Source organism: Elgaria multicarinata, chromosome 20 (assembly GCF_023053635.1).
Source record: "Elgaria multicarinata webbii isolate HBS135686 ecotype San Diego chromosome 20, rElgMul1.1.pri, whole genome shotgun sequence".
Taxonomy (NCBI): Eukaryota; Metazoa; Chordata; class Lepidosauria; order Squamata; family Anguidae; genus Elgaria; species Elgaria multicarinata.
The window spans coordinates 18118153-18134917 of record NC_086190.1 but is presented as its reverse complement, the minus strand read 5'-3'; the positions used below and the strand labels follow the sequence as shown (position 1 = coordinate 18134917).

General features: G+C 49.4%; 1 protein-coding gene across 1 annotated transcript in view; it reads right to left on the bottom strand.

Moving 5' to 3' along the window:
* Nucleotides 1-15006, bottom strand: part of UBR4 (ubiquitin protein ligase E3 component n-recognin 4) — a 120606-nt gene extending 105600 nt beyond the window's left edge. Inside the window, exons 1-13 of the mRNA XM_063145474.1 lie at nt 14897-15006; nt 8792-8889; nt 7424-7527; nt 6620-6749; nt 6374-6513; nt 5439-5541; nt 4954-5095; nt 4669-4793; nt 3863-3987; nt 3491-3550; nt 2604-2794; nt 1378-1477; nt 1014-1151 (exon numbers count right to left, since the gene is read on the bottom strand). Coding sequence (XP_063001544.1) covers nt 1014-1151; nt 1378-1477; nt 2604-2794; nt 3491-3550; nt 3863-3987; nt 4669-4793; nt 4954-5095; nt 5439-5541; nt 6374-6513; nt 6620-6749; nt 7424-7527; nt 8792-8889; nt 14897-14937 — 1497 coding nt within the window. The 5' untranslated portion in view covers nt 14938-15006. The remainder of the gene's footprint in view (nt 1-1013; nt 1152-1377; nt 1478-2603; nt 2795-3490; nt 3551-3862; nt 3988-4668; nt 4794-4953; nt 5096-5438; nt 5542-6373; nt 6514-6619; nt 6750-7423; nt 7528-8791; nt 8890-14896) is intronic.
* Between the last annotated feature and the right edge of the window lie 1759 nt (nt 15007-16765).

Below are 16765 nucleotides of genomic sequence, written 5' to 3'. Positions count from 1 at the left end.
CCGGGGAATTATATTTATTTATATCCCGCCTTTTGCCCAACGCAGGGCAAAAATGTAAAACATCTACGTTTAAAACCTATTAATAGAAACGTACAAAAGTTTTAAACATATATTAAATACGTTCCAATATTAAAACATTTAAAACGACAATTTTAAAAGGCCTTGACACAGACGGAGGTCTGGGTTACTACGGAGCAGCCCTGCAGAATTCTTTGGTAAGCAAAAGCATGATAAATTAAGCATGAAATTTGTGAGCACTGCGGAATTTGCATGCATTTAGTCAGGTTGCAGCAGACTTCCCCAACCTGGCACCCTACGGTTGTGTTGGACTACAATCCCCATAATCCCCCATCCAAGTAGCGGAGGGCCATGGGGATTGTAGCCCAGCACAACTGTAGGGCGCTGGACTGGGAAGAGGCTGGAGTCCAGCATCTGGTTTTTCAAAGTGAACGTCACTCGGGCCTCGGTAGCCCGTGGGCACACACGGCCTCCAGCACAAGGGGACCGTTTCTCCAGCCACAGAGAGCCGTTGGATGCTGCATTTTATTTTCATTTATTTATTTAATAAATTTATACACCGCCCCATAGCCGAAGCTCTCTGGGCGGTTTACAAAAGCTCATAACAGCGAACGTTTAAAAGTATACAAAATTTAAAACCATCAAAAAAATATAAAAACAACCGTGTAAAACAGTGCCCATTTTAAACAACAACAGTTCTGAGGTCCATTAAAAAACAAGCAAACTTAGCATATGTGGTTAAATGCTGTTAAATGCCTGCGAGAAGAGCGCCGAAAAGATACCAATGTTGGCACCAGGCGAGCCTCATCGGGGAAACCATTCCACAATTGAGGGGCCACCACTGAAAAGGCCCTCTTCCCTTGTTGCTGTAGGAAAAGCTCCTGGAACATCTGGGTCCCACGAGCTGCCAAGGGTGATGGCTGTTTTCCACCCCGAAGTCTGATCTGCGTTTTAAAACCACCGAAGCCGGCCGCCACCCGCCAACCACGACCCACCTTTCTGTAAGACGTGGACAACAAGGTCAGTAGCAGGTTCGTGAGGGGCACCGACTCAATCAGCCTCTGGATCCGCTGGATCGACGTGTTCTGGGCCATGACGTTCAGCACGGCCGGGGGTCCGTCTGTCTCCCACCCCTGGGAGATTTAGGAGACAAAGCCTGATTTAGGACACAAATCCTTTGCACGATTGGACAGGAAAACGTCCTACACCTCCCAGTAAGCCCTGAGCAACCAGGGCTGGTGAATGCTGGGAGTTGTACGACTTTTCTTCTGCCTAAACAGGCACAGGATTGCACTTGGTTTTTTTAAAAGAGCAGAACCATCAGAGATTCAGAGAGCCAACGTGATTCCACTCACTCACCTTGTGAAGTGCCTCTACTTGCAGGTCTTGAAAAAGGGAAGTCAGTAGCTTAATGGCGTGGTTGGCCAGCACCACGGATAAGACGCCAAAACCCAAATGCCTTAAAGAGAGAGGAAAAGAGAGAGAGAGAAAGCTACAGACTTCAGAATCCAAACTGTTCCATCAACACGTTTTAGATCAAGCAACAGTTTACTTGAGTACCAGAACCAGACCGCTTTATCAACAAATGAACGCCAACACTTTCAAAATGAAATGAAAGCCACCGCTCCCAAAAAATGAGATCCAAAAAGCCCAGATTTTGACGGGTACTCAACTCAGCAAAACTCAAGGGAGCCGGCATGCTGGCCGAGAGATCAAGCCACAAATCTGAAGTGCCCAGCTCGAATCTGACCTCTGCCACGAACCCGTTCAGGCCAGTCCTAATTCCCTCAGGCTCCAACCCCTCGTCTACAGCGCTGAGAGAATAAGACGTTCCCTGCCATTTAGGGCAGGGGGTGCAAAACATGTTTCAGGGCGAGGGCCGGATTCCATTTCAGAGAAACTCTCGGGGCATGGGCGGGCTACAGGGGCGGGGTCCAGATACCAGCCTGTTTTAGCTTAAAGCTCTTCCTGCCAGTCATGAAGCCTTAGAGGAGGCATTTCAACCTTCCAGAATTGAGAGGTGGGGGGGGGGACTGCACCAAAGCTAGGAGACCACAAATGTCCTGTGGTTTTGGAACCCCAGGAGGGCCAGATTTAGCCGCTGGGCCTGAATGACTACATTCCCAATATAGGGCTACTGTAATTTTTGTTTCATTATGTATCTATCCCAGCGGTTTTTCCTTCCTGCAAGGGACCCAAGGCGGCTTACATGGTCCTCCCTCCTCTTCATTTTTATCCTCACAACCACCCTGTGAGGTAGATCAGGCAGAGAGTCTATGACTGGCCCAAAGTCACCCAGTGAGCTTCCACGGCCAAGTGGGGACTCGAACCCGGGTCTCCCCAGTTCAATGGCTCTGTTGTGATGTCAGGGGGGCGGGAATCATTCCGATTACTCCACTGGACAGGTCATCAATTTGTTCCCAGGCTCCAGCCGAAGTGGCTTCATTTGAAACTCAAAGCCCTAAATGGCCTTGGCCAGGATACCCTTGGAATTGCCTCCTCTCACGTGAAACTTCCTGGGAACGCCGTAGACCAGGCCAAAGACAAGATTGCGGAGAAGGGGGGGGGTAAATTGCCAAACTTACCCTTTCCCAGGTCCGAGCTTTGGAGAGCCCACTCCCTCCTTGGACCGAGCCATGATATCCCGCACCCGAAGTGCGGCCAGGGGGTCTTTCTCCTTCCCCTTATCAGCCAGGGCTGTGGGGCTGAGGTTCAAGATGAGGAACAGGCTGTTCAGCAAGCACCAGGCACCGAGCAGCTGGAAGTTCTGGTAGTGCTACCATTGCAGAGAAGAGAAAGACACACACACACACACACACACAAAACGTGTTACTCCAGCTGCCCACACGGCACCGGCGACAGATGAATGTGACACTGTCCAGGCTCACACAAGACGGCAAGACGGAGTACGGGTTGAGTACAAGTGGTTGTCGTAGCGTGGGTTGTCATTCAATCGTGGGTTGTTGTGCTGAGCAAACAAACCGCGGTTTGCTAGCCACAAACAAGCCACAGTTCACAACTCAACAATAAACCATGGGTTGCTTGGGATTAACAACCCGTGGTTTGTCCCCAAACACAACAACCCACATTTTAGCAACAACCCGTGATTCAACTCGTACTCTGGCTTGCGGTGTTGTGTGAAAACGGCCACTGACGGCCACCGACTTGGAGGGCTTTGCACGGGGTTTAGTCCAATTAAAGGAGAAGGCTATCGGCGGTGACTCGTTCCGATGGCAATTTATTGCTTCCAGGACCGGAGGCGGCATGGCTCTTATTTATGACCAGCTGCCGGGGAACATGAGCGGGAGGGGTGCCGTGGCTTCTCTCCTGCTTGTGGCCTTCCCACTGGGGCATCTGGTCGGCCACTGTGAGAACAGGACACCGGACTAGGGAGACCCCCGGCCTCCATCCAGCAGGACGCTTCTTGGGTCCTGACGCTTCGGACACTTTTAACAGAGGGAATCATCCTTACCTCCCCACCTGCACGGCGCGAGCTGCTGATGGCCAGGCCTATCATGTCGTAGATTTCAAGCTGCGGACAGACAAAGGAAGAGGGTTGCAGAACGTAATGAAGGACAGCCAGACACACAATCAGGAGGTCTCAAATTCCCTTCCCTTTTGCTTTTTATGAATGGGAGTAATGGATGATCATTGTCAATGGGTACGTTTTGATGTTGCGTTCTTTTTCCTTTCCCTTTTCTGTTGTATTTGCAAATAAAACACACACACACACACACACAGAGAGAGCATTCCCTGGCCTGCAGATTTAGCAAGGGAGCTCCCTTTCTGGCATTGCGAAGGAAAGGGCATGCCACAAGCGTCTCCACCCGAAGCGCCCACTTACGCATTTCTGCACAATGGTGGCTGCGTCATTTTCGTAGTCTTCTTCTTTGGAGCTCGTGGACCCAGTGCGGACTTGCTGGGTGGTGCCCACGTGCAGGATGGCCATGCAGGTCGCCACGCTCACTCCTGAGGAGAGAGAGAGGGAGGCAAGGAAGGAAGGAGGGAGGGAGGAGCTCAGTGTATTGCCCAACGGAGCAATACAAGGCCCGACTTTACATCCCATAATAAGGGGACGTGGCAGGCTCCTCCCATGCCACTGACCGCTGGGACGAGAGAGAGGAACCCATTCTTTCCCTCCAAGGTCTAAGAGGCAATGAGACCTGGTTCACACTTAACAACCACCCATGGGTTAATGCCTCACCCAGAGATAACCCACAATTTGGCTGCCAGAAGATCAAGTAAACCGCTGGCTCTTTGGTCATTTCCTGGGTTGTTTGGTTCCCACCCTCTTCGCCCACTCCCTTCCCTCTATCCCAAATGCCTTTGCAGAGCTTTAGTACTGGCATGTGGAGCAGCCAATTCTTTTGACTGCTCTTGGCCATCAACTCTGTAGCCAGACAAAACAACCCACAGTTCTGAGTTCACACGTAACAAAAAACCCATGGTTTAAACAACCTAGAGCTCACAACCCAACAACAAAACAAGGCTTCTCTTCGTGGGGTGTTTGTGGTTAACAGGCCAAAGATAACCCATAGTTCTGGGTTCATATGTAACGACAACCCACAATTCAACAACCCATAGTATGGGCTGTCGTTGTGTGAACCACGTTTGAAAGAGCTAACACATCTATTTTTTTTTTAACGTTACCTGCATAGAGACAGCTGAGCGCCAGAACAGTGACGTCCTGCAGCCGTGTGGGCGTGAGCGGCTCCAGAACAGGGAGGGAGAGGGTGTCCAGCGCCATGGTCACGTCAATCACCAGGGAATGGAACCTGCAAAGAACACACACAAGGTGAGCCCGCTGCAGGCCACGACCGAGGGAGCATTCATTTCTGCCAAGAAAGGGGAAAGTGGTCCCCGCGAGGGCTTTCTGGCAATATGAACTGGGCAAGGAGGGGAGGGAGAAGGAGAGAAAGGGCAGCCCTCACTCACCCGTTGCGGACCGCGGTGGCGTCAGCCACAGTGGCCGGCATGATGAAGAAGGAATTGGCGGACACGGCATCCTGGAAGCGGTTGATGTAGCGCAGGAAGTACGGGAGGTTCAGGCAGACTCGCAGCAGCTTTTCGGAGCCGCCTGTTAAACGGAAGGCAGGGAGGAGTGAGCTGGTCGAAAGAGCAGCCCTGCTCGATCAGGCCCACTGTTCAGCCAACGTAGCGTCCTGTTTCCAACAGGGGTCAGCCAGATGCCCCAAATGGGAAACCCACATGGAGGCAACAGCCTTCATCTGCCCTTGTCCTCCACAACTGGAATTTAGCACCGACAGCCGCTCCACACGAAAATATACAAAGAGAAAAGTTCTCCAGTGAAAAATCAGCTATAGCAATGAGCTGGCTGCCTACTTCTTCTTCTTCTTCTTTTTTTAAAGATCCCTCCCACGAAAACAAGCAAATATAGCCTCAACTTTAACCCTTCCTACCCAGTTCCTGCAAGCTGGCCACGTTCTGGGCAATGAATATGCTCTTGGTCTTGGCTGCAGAGGCCTGGTCCGCAGAGGTCTGGTCGTCGCTTTCACCTTCTCCCTAGAAACGGAAATGGGCACGACGTAAAACCAAGCCGAGCGCCACGTCACACCGGTGCTGCACTTTCCCCTAAATGCTCAGAATGGTCCACGTAACAGTACTTCAGTCATCTTTACAACATCACCGTCGTGACGGTAAGCACACAGAACAGCCTTACAGTGGCTCCGTTCAGACAACACGTTAGTCAACGTAGTGTGAAAACTCCACTCGACGGTTGAGTTTTTAGGAGGTGCTCCTCACACAACATGTTCTAACTCTACCGTTGTGTGAGCGTGGGCTACCGTAGAACTAAGTAAAATCCATCCCCACATTTGACTGACAGTTCCTCCGCCCTCTCTCCTCCCGGTGGTATCCCATCAGCCATTGCTGCAAAAAACCAACCCTGTCGGCTCTCCTGGAGCAGCACTCGCTCCTTTCGCTGCTCTTGCCAGGGGACTCTGTAGCCAGTGGAGAAAGTCAACCCAACGGGAAACTCCACGGAGCCCACAGCACATAACACAACGGCTGTGCAGGAACTCTGCTCTGCACAGCGTGGATGTCCTGCCTGGAGTGTTTTTTTAAAAAAATAACTCCACCGTTGCGTGGAGTTCTCCCACCAAACAACACATTTCTCAACGGTGGTGTAAAAACTCCACTGTGGAGTTCTAAGACCACCGTTGAGAAACGTGTCGTCCGAATTGAGCCGTAGAGGCAGATTGTTGGTCCCTCAAGCTCTGTCCCAGCTCTCCAGGATTTCAGGCTGGGCTCTTCCCCGGCCTTACCTGGAGATGCTGGGGAGAGAACCCAGGACCCTCCTGCATGCAAAGCACCACCTCAGTGCTTGCTTACGTACCGGGGTCTGTGGCGCCATCGGAGACGTCGCCGCCACTCTCGGATTGAAGACGGAGGTCAGCTGGTTGAGGAAGTTCATCTGCACTTCCTTCTGCCGCAGTTCGGGGCTGACCGGAGAAGCCAGCTCCTTCTGATCCTCCACTGCAAAAGAAGGGAACAGTCAGCTCTTGCGCGGAGGGCGGAGAGATCCCAGCCTCTTGGTCGGCCGCAGCGGAGCGAGGGGCCACGGAGAAGGCGAACCGCTCACCGTCGGAGAGGGTCTTCACTGTCTGGGGGAGCTTGGCCGACTTCATCATCGCCGTGAACGTGATGATTTCGGTCCTGTCCAGGCGGCTGCAGCCGGTGCAAAGGCCCTTGATGAGCAGGATCAGATGCTTCTACGAGGGGGAAAAAAAAAAGGGCAACGGCGAGAGGAAGACGCGTGAAGACCTTTTCACCAGCGTTTCAATCAAGGCCTTGATCTTAAGGCAGTGATTGTATTTCTATCACGAACCCCAAAAGGTTTAACTATTCGAAGCCAGCTAATTAACTTCGGAAATATAAGCAAGGACACGTTTACGTCCAGCCGAGCGTTCGGGAAGGCATTGCTGGCATATCACTGGTTGATGCAAAGCATACTGGGAAGCGTGGTGCCCAAAGAGACAACCAAGGAAAGCACAAAGCCAACTTGTTGGGGGAGAGGTGGTGGAGGGCCCTTGAGAACCTCCCTTTCCCCAGCAGCAGCAGGCCTCCTCGAGGGAGAAACTGGGGGACAAGAGGGATCTTAGAGAGGAGGATTCCAGAATGTGAACTGCCCGGAGAGCTTCAGCTATTGCAGCCTTCCTCAACCTGGGGCGCTCCAGATGTGTTGGACTGCATCTCCCAGAATGCCCCAGCCTGTTGGCTGGGGCATTCTGGGAGTTGTAGTCCAACACATCTGGAGCGCCCCAGGTTGAGAAAGGCTAAGCTATTGGGTGGTACAGAAACGCTTTTGGGGGGGGGGAACATTCCCCACAAGCAGCCGTTCCGGCCGCACCCCCGGGGAAAATGTGGAAGGTGCCTCCGTTCTCACCTGCGAAACGGCGCACGCCTCATCGGGGTTTTCAAGTCGCAGCAGGGAGAATTCAATCAGGACTTTGCAGGCAGCTGCCACGGACTGCAGCTGATTTCTAGGTACTGGGAAGCCAAAGAGATCGCGCCCTTCAAACGGAGGCTCAGGAGAAGAGTGTCCTGCGAGTTCAGCACATCCCACCACCTCCCTGCCTTCATCCCGCTGCATTACCTGGCGCGCCCACACCCTTTCCCCTTTGAATTTATTTTCCATTTGCAATCTACCTTGCCCCTTTTCTCTGATTCTTTGCAAAGGGGCTCTAGATGAACTTCGCTTTTCGCTGTCCTCTTTAGAAGTCCATTTCTGCTTCATAAACCTCCATTAACTTTGTTTATGAATCATTTCTGGCTCTCCTAATATTCTTCTCTATGCTGGCACCCTCCAGGCGTATTGGACTACCGCTCCCATTACCCTCAGCCAGCATGGCCATTCATCTTTAAGAACGAGTGCTGGAGTTTGTTTCCTTTCTTTTCCCTCCTCGCCCATTTTCCTTTCATGCCATGACTTTTTAGATTGCAAATCTGAAAAGGGCCCTATCTTGGATTTACCGACTGTATGAAAGCTACAACCAGGAACCCTTCTTTTTTTTTCTGCTGAGGAGTGGGACAAAAACACTTCAAATAAATAACGAACGTATCTGGAGAGTACACTAAGGGGTTAGAGCAGTGGTTCCCAAAGTGGGCGGTACTGTCCCCTTGGGGGCGGTGGGATTGCATAGGGGGGACGTTAACAGGCAAGGGGGCACAGGGGGGCGCTCAAGGTGGTCTTTTCCGAGAAGCGCCTCTCCAGAAGGTCTTAAAACCCAGGGACATTTTTATGGGCAAAGGTAGTTTGTTCCCAAGCCACATAGGGGAAGAATCCACACATGTATTAATACCGTTTAAGAAGAGTCCTTTTAACGGTGAATTGAAATGTTTCAAAAGCACCAAAACACTAATGAAGAGACATACCCTGCTTGGTGTGCCCCGCCACGCCGGCTGCAAAACAGAGGCGTTCACTCTCTTTTCCCTCCCTCTCTCAGCAAGCCTGCGGCGGGTGTTTTGGATTTTGAATAAATACTGAATTGTTACTGTTTTGAATTTTATTGTTATTTTCTTCCTTAGTGGGTTGTTGAAAACCACTATTCTGAATAATGATTTTTGTAGTGTAGGGTAGGGGGCACTGGGCATGAGTTTGTGGAACTGAAAAAGTTTGGGAACCACTGGGTTAGAGGTTTGTAAGCCAATGACAGTATCGTTTGGAAGAGATTCCCCCATCAGTAAAAGACAAAACAAACCCTAGAAGAATGAGGGCCAATGCAGAACATCCAGTCTGGTGCCGAACACTCACCCAGTCCACACACAGTGGTGATGTAGTGCGTTGCAAGCGCAACAAAAGACGAGTAGAAAGGCTCGTATTGCTTGTCATGGTGCAAGATTTCAGACTCACTGCGGAGAGTAAAAGAGGCAGGAGAGATTCAGAATCAGGGTCTCGGTGACTGTATGGCGCTCTGACCCAATACAGCAGGGCTAGGCAGAAAGGGAATCTGGATCAACTAGTAGATCTCTGGAGTGAATCGGAAAAGATTTTTCATTCCCGATGATTTAACAACAGCAGTGACAAAACGTCTCTCCCACCCCACACACCCCGCCAACCGTGCCCTAAATTATACTACTGAAAGGAAGAAACCTTGGGATAACCAGGAGTTGATTTGTGTGTGGAAGAACTGTGACTTCTGCTCGGTCTGTTAATCAAAGCCGATTCCTGGGCTCAGAATGCTTTAAACGACGGCCGTGCTTTCTGTTGTGGGCGAAGCCGCTTTAAAATACCATCTCCTTTTGCAAGTCATGGCCCGCTGTTAGATCAATCTCTTCCTTCCTATGGCTGTCCAAAGCACAGGCCTCTGGCAGCGACGCGGAGGCCTGAGAAACTTTACAAACAAACCCAAGGCCTTCCGAGAGAGCAACGTTGTTCTGACTGTTTAAAACGGACTTGATGTTAAAAGCAAATTCACATTCCACTAAACCGTCATCGGCCTATCAAAACTCTCCCGGAAGCTTCGGACTCTCCTCTTTCCACAGGGCATCAAACATTTCGATGGATGCCGGGATTTTTAGCCGCTAATCAATTTCCAGTTTGGGAAAAGAGGTCTGGGCGGCTGCCAATGGTTTCCTTTTCCTCCCTCCCACCCTAAAGCCCTGAGGGAGTGAAACTGACACACCACCTCGATGACCAGTGACCAGGAAAAGCAGGATTTGAGGCTGCTCTTCTTAGAAGAGACTGCTCCATATGTTCCTCTGTTGCCATGCTTGGCTGGTTTCAGGTTTCGCAGGGCACTTGGGCAAGACCTCCTCCCTCAGTGCATCTACCTGCCCATCGCCACTGTCACCATCCTCTTCCTCATCATGGCTACTGCTTGCTTGACAGGCAGAGCCGGTGAGCATGTAGATGGTGGCATCTCTTCCTCCTCTTCCTCAGCACCACTGTTATCTCGGCCAGAGGAAGAGGCAGGGGAACAAACAGGCCGTAATAGGGAAGAGGTGGAAGAGCAATTAGAGGGAGCTCTTGTCAGTGGGCCCCTGCCGGGGGAAGGGCCCATCAACAGGGGCCCCACCATGCCAATCCTTGACGCCTGCCTTGGTGCTGTTCCTACTCAATCCGGATGGAGAGGGACTAAAACCCAGCGGAGATGGTATTTTAAACGCAACTTCACCCTCGACAGAAATCATGCTCATCATTTACATCTGTATAGACGTTCCGCTACGTGCCGCCGCTTCTCAACGTGATCACACACCCCGCCCTCCTGACAAGCCCAAGGAAGGCGGTCCTCTGGGAGCCCATGGAGGCCACTGCAAGCGTGCAAAGAGGCCCTTAGAATCATAGAACAGCAGAGTTGGAAGGGGCCTCTAAGGCCATCGAGTCCAACCCCCCGCTCTATTATTATTATGTACCCCATTTCTTTGATTCTAAGACACTTTTTTCCCCATATAAACATCTCTAAAAATGGGGTGCGTCTTAGAATCACGGGTGTGTCTTAGGGTTTTTTTTTCTGTTGGTGGTACTGAAATTAGTGTGCATCTTACAATCTACGTCGTCTTACAATCGAAGAAATACGGTATTATTATTATTATATTTATTTGCATCCCACCTTTTGCCCAATGCTGGGCCTCAAGGCGGCCTTACAAAGTTTAAAACATACATTGGGGGGGGGGAACATAAATGTTTAAATTGCACAACAAAATTATAAGACATTAACATAGACGGAGGGCCAGATTATTCTCCAAAGGCCCGCTGGAACAAAAAACTTTTAGCCTGCTTCCGAAAGCCCATCAAGGAGGGAGCCAGTCTAGCTTCCCCGGGAAGAGAGTTCCAGAGCACCGGAGCAGCCACCGAGAAGGCCCTCTTCTCCCATGTTCCCACCCAGCGCGCCTGTGAAGATGGTGGGACTGAAAGAAGGGCTTCTCCAGAAGATCTCAAAGCACGGGCAGGCTCATAAGGGAGAATACGGCCTTTCAAATAACCTTGACCCAAGCCATAAAGGGCTTCAATGCAGGAATCCACCCTAAAGCATCCCTGGCAGAGGGTTGTCCAGCTGCCTCTTGAAGGCCTCTAGTGTGGGAGAGCCCACCACCTCCCTAGGTGATGGGTTCCATTGTCGTACTGCTCTAACAGTCAGGAAGTTTTTCCTGATGTCCAGCTGGAATCTGGCTTCCTTTATCTTGAGCCCGTTATTCCGTGTCCTGCACTCTGGGATGATTCACCACCTTTCACCACCCACAGCTAGTTTCCTGCTGCGAGGCCAGACTGCCCATTTGCCTAGTCCTTCACAGACCACCCTAGGCCATGCAGGCCACAAGCAAGAGTGCGCAGGCAGACTAACTGCGGAAAAGGTGCTTGTTTACAAGGGAACAGAAGAGCCCAAGGAGAACTCACCAATTTGACTGGAGGAGAAAAATTCCTTCCCAAATACCAAACAAAGCAATCAGCTTTAACGCACCCTCAACTCTGAAACATGAGCAAAATCCATTCACGGAGTTTTCCCAAGGAAGTACAATCAGGCACACTGCAGTTGTCTCCAAAATAGATCCTCCTGGAGATTCCTGGGGCTGCACAGGACCTTCCCCCACCCCCAGATCAGGAGTGGTATTGATTTCATCAATGACTTCAAGCCATGGGACAATTTACACAATCCAGGACCTCTGAATGCCAGTTGTTGAGAGAAACCGGTCCCAACCCTCTTTACGCCCTGCGTTTCCCTCTCTGCTGCCCCTGTGAGGCTCACGCTGTTTGCTTTGTTCACGCCCTGCAGCGTTCGCCAGCGCTTTGAAAGTGTGAGCATTTATCGTACTGTACAGAAAAACAAGCAAATGCACTATACAGCCGGCTAAAGTTTGTGCAACTTTGCAGAACGGAGGATTCAAAGCAGTTGCACAACAGAGGCAGATAAATAGCCTGACGAGACGAGAGAAGATATTTTGGCAGAATATCTGTCCAGCTGGGAGAACATATGCCAAGGGGTTCAGCTAATTCCTGCTACTGTTTTTAACTTTTGTTTTACGTTACCGTCTTTCTTACTATACTTAGGAAGCTCTGGTTTTTAAAAAACGTGAGCTGTTCTGACGAGCTGAATGAAAACAGAGAATCTCAAAAATAATTCATTTTTAAAGTTTAAAGTTTAGAACTATTGGCAGACATCAGCAGGCAGAAGCAAAGGACAGACTTTTATACATCAGCTGAAAAACACGCGCGAAGGTGGGCAAGACCAAAAGCTGTTTTCCCAAAGATAAACACAGTGAGGAACATATAGAAAGAGGAACTGTAGCTCAATGGTCCGGACTGCAGCACTTTGGGTAAGAACAAACGTAGGTTCAATCCCAGAGAGCAGCTCAGGTAGATTGTGAAACACAGCAGGCCCCCTCCCTCCCTTTGATATTACCGAAAACCAAATAAGGATGCAATCCTCCGTCTCTTCAGAGAGGAAAAAAGTCCTACAACTCTCCAGATGTTTTGGACCACAACTCCCAGAAGCCCCTGCCAACATGGGCAGTGGTCAGGAATGCTGGGAATTGTCATCTAAAACATCTGGAGCTGTAGGACTTCTTTTCTGTCTAAACACGCAAGCAATTGTGCCCCAAGCTAGGAGTGACTATTATCACACCTTAGACCAGCTTTCTTCAAACTAGCGCCTCCCAAATGCAGAGGGCACATCTGGAAAACCACCTTCAGCCCACCTCTGAATTAGAGGAGCCCTCCCGGACCAGGTGCCTTCCAGATGTTTTGGACTACAACGCCCAGCATTCCTGATCACTGGCCATGCAGGCAGGGGCTTCTTAGAGCTAAAGTCCAAAACATCTGGAGATCTACCATTTGAATTAGAGGAGCTCTCCCCCACCTGGTGCCCTCCAGATGTTTTGGACGACCATCCACAGCACTGGTCACATTGGCAGGGGCTTCTGGGAGTCAAAGTCCAAAACATCTGGAGAGCTAACAACCTCCTACCTACAACCACGGCACTCAAAAACCGCTGTGGGTTTTGTCGCAAGCATAAAACCACTTCAAGAAAAACAACCGAAGGGCAGATGTTTTGGACGACCATCCACAGCATTGGTCACATTGGCAGGGGCTTCTGGGAGTCAAAGTCCAAAACATCTGGAGAGCTAACAACCTCCTACCTACAACCAGGGCACTCAAAAACCGCTGTAGGTTTTGTCGCAAGCATAAAACCACTTCAAGAAAAACAACCGAAGGGCAGCATAAAAAAGCAGGGTATTAATAGTAATAACAATAGGGTGACCCTATGGAAAGGAGGACAGGGCTCCTGTATCTTTAACAGTTGCATTGAAAAGGGAATTTCAGCAGGGGTCATTCTTATATATGGGGAACCTGGTGAAATTCCCTCTTCATCACAACAGTTAAAGCTGCAGGAGCTATACTAGAGTGACCAGATTTAAAAGAGAGCAGCTTTAACTGTTGTGATGAAGAGGGAATTTCACCAGGTTCCCCATATCTACAAACAACACCTGCTGAAATTCCCTTTTCAATACAACTGTTAGATACAGGAGCCCTGTCTTCCTTTTCATAGGATCACCCTAAATACCAACAATAACCAATAAAATATTCCTAAGAGACATAACTAAATAACAAACAAACAAAAAACCCGCCACAAATGAATAAATAAAACATTTAAACTATCATGAAATGCTTATTTTGCTCTCCAATAAGACTCCATTATAAAGGCGGATGGTTCCCTGTAGGCCCGCGGGGGTTTTTTCAAGATGTTGCGACCATTACTTTAACATTGCATCAGTTTTATACATTTTTAGTCAAGCTTTATGTACTTTATGGTATTTGTATCTGGTGTTTTTCTCCGCTTCGGGGAGAAATAATAATAATAATAATAATAATAATAATATATGGGAGGTCAGCATGAATATAGAAGTCCCCAGAACTAAAACCTTGTGGGTCACCTTCTACCATCTCAGTCAGGAAATCTTAGCTAACTTTTTCCTATTTATACAATTTATTACCAGCATTTCATTATTAAAGAATCCCAAAGAGGGGGTACAATTTCAATACAACACAATATAGTCTTACAACATCGCTGCTGTTTTTATCTCGGCTGTGCTTTCATATTGTATTTCATATTATGGTTTTTTATAACTGTTGTTTTGCTTTGAATTGCCTTAATTTTGTAAACCGCCCAGAGAGCTTCAGCTATTGGGCGGTACAGAAATGCAATAAATAAAATAAAATATATATTTATTTGTTACCCGCCTCTCCCTCTGGATCGAGGCGGGTGACAACACAAATGCGAAACGCCATAAAATACGTATAACCGATTAAAACATTTAAAACTATAAAGTAGCACATTATTAAACGGCAGTACTGGTACTGCAATTGAGCCTACTATCAGTTTTATATTACTAGCTTGTATTATTCTTCTGATTGCGGGGAGATGGTGGATGGACATGCTATGATGTTAATATGTTATTTTGCTGCTATTTTATTGGTTTGCGAACGGCCTAGTGGGCTAACAAGCCATAAAGTGATGCTTCAAGAAAAGGCAAATAAAGAATAAGAAATAATTTATATTATGGTTTTATAACTGTTGTTTTGAATTGCCTTAATTTTGTAAACCGCCCAGAGAGCTTCAGTTATTGGGCGGTATAGAAATGCAATAAATAAAATAAAATAATGTTATTTTGCTACTATTTTATTGGTTTGCGAACGGCCTAGTGGGCTAACAAGCCATAAAGTGATGCTTCAAGAAAAGGCAAATAAAGAATAAGAAATAATTTATTATTATTATTATTATTATTATTATTTATTATCACGCCCCTGAGTCGCTTTGCAGCCCCCCTGCCCCACCCCAAAGGGGCGGGGTCAGGAGCCGGTGAGGCCCCGCCCCTGCTCCCCTGGCCCCGCCCCCTGCTCCCCCTCCCCCCCCCGTCTTACCTCTCGATGACCGAGGCCAAGAGCTGCGGCAGCTCGCGCATTTCGAAGGCCGTGTAAGAGGCGGAGAGCAGCGGCCGCACCGCCACCTCCCAGCCGGGCTCCCGCTCCGCCGCTGCCGTCGCCGCCGCGGCCGAGGAAGCCCCGCTGTTGCCGCCGCTGCCTCCTCCCGACGCCGCCATCTTGGCGACTTCGACTCCTCTCCTCAGCTCTGCTCTCCCGTCAAGCGCCCGAGTTGCTGAGGCGAGGAAACGAAAGCCCAGCGGGGGGCAGTGCTTCCGGGGTCGAGGCGGAAGTGACGTCTGCCTGCCGGCCTGCCGCCTGCGCGCGCCCTCCTTCCTCAGAAATGTCGACGTATTTCACCACTGAGGCGTTTGGACGACGACATGAGAAATAATTTTGAGGTAAAGATCTCTCTAGCTATATATATGGGCTAGAACGTCAAAAGACGTTATCGCGCTCTTCGACGTCACTTCCGGCTGCGTGGCCCGGAAGTAGTCCTCCGAGGGGAGTCGCCCAGCGGAGCGTCGAAAGGGATTCACCATGGAGATGGCCGAAGAGCGGCGCGTCTGGAGAGCGCATGCGCCAGAAGTGATTCAGCGGCTTTCTCTATAGTAGGGGCGTTGGGAGCCGCATGACAGCAGTGGGCGGGGCCAATGAGCAAAGTGGGGCGGGGCCGGTGTTAATTTACTTCTCCCTTAGGCCACTGACACGTGTTCGCGCATACAGACGAGTTTCTTTCCAAACACCTCTCCCCACTCATCTAATCCATGCAGCTTAGTTGTGGGAAGGGAGGAGTTGTGGGAAGGGAAGGCATTTTCATCCTCAACATGGCAGCTGTTTTTAAATGTACATTGATGGCGCTATATAAATAAATAATAATAATAATAATAATAATAATAATAATAATAAATGGATACTATTGTTTTTATGTTTCTGATGATTCTTAAATTGTGTACTTGTTTACTGTTTTAACTGTTGCAAACCGCCCAGAGAGCTTCAGCTATGGGGCAGTATATAAATGTAATAAATAAATATACACAGGGAGGTTTAAACCTTTCTTCTAGGCTTGGGGGCGAGGAGCTGGCAAATGAATTCTCTCTTATAATATTAGAAGCTGGGGTCATCCTGCTGCAATGGAATAGTGGGAGATTCAAGGCAGGTCAAAGAAAACACATCTTCACCCAGCACATAGTTCAGCTATGGAACTGGCTACCACAAGATGAACCGATGGCCACCTATTTAGATGGCTTTGATTGTACAAATTCATGCTATCAATGGCTACTAGTCACAGCTACATATTGCCTCCAGTATCAGGGACAGTATACTGGGGAGCAAGAGAGGGCTGTGGCATTCATGACCTGCCTGTGGGCTTCCTATTGGGCTATCTGGTTGGCCACTGTGGGAACATAACCCTCAACTAGATAGCGGCCTTTCATCTGGTCTGGCAGATCTGTTGTGTTCACATCCAGGCCTTTGACCCAAGTTACCTAAATAAAGCATGTTTAGACAGAAAAAGGGAGTCCAACTCCCAGCATTCCCCAGCCACTTGTAGGACTTTTCTCTCTCTAAACGCGCACAGGATTATGCCCTAAATCAGCCTTCCTCAACCTGGGGTGCTCTAGATGTGTTGGACTACAACTCCCAGAATGCCCCAGCCGGCTGGCTGGGGCATTCTGGGAGATGCAGTCCAACACATCTGGAGCGCCCCAGGTTGAGGAAGGCTGCCCTAAATAGTCTTACATATGCCGCCCTGGCCATATGGCTCGTCAGTCAAATTGCTACGTTAACAGCTCTCTTAGTGAAACATGGCTTTTGAGACTATGCTGGAATATTCTGAATTGGGCAATTTGGCATCTTTTAGCTTGACGC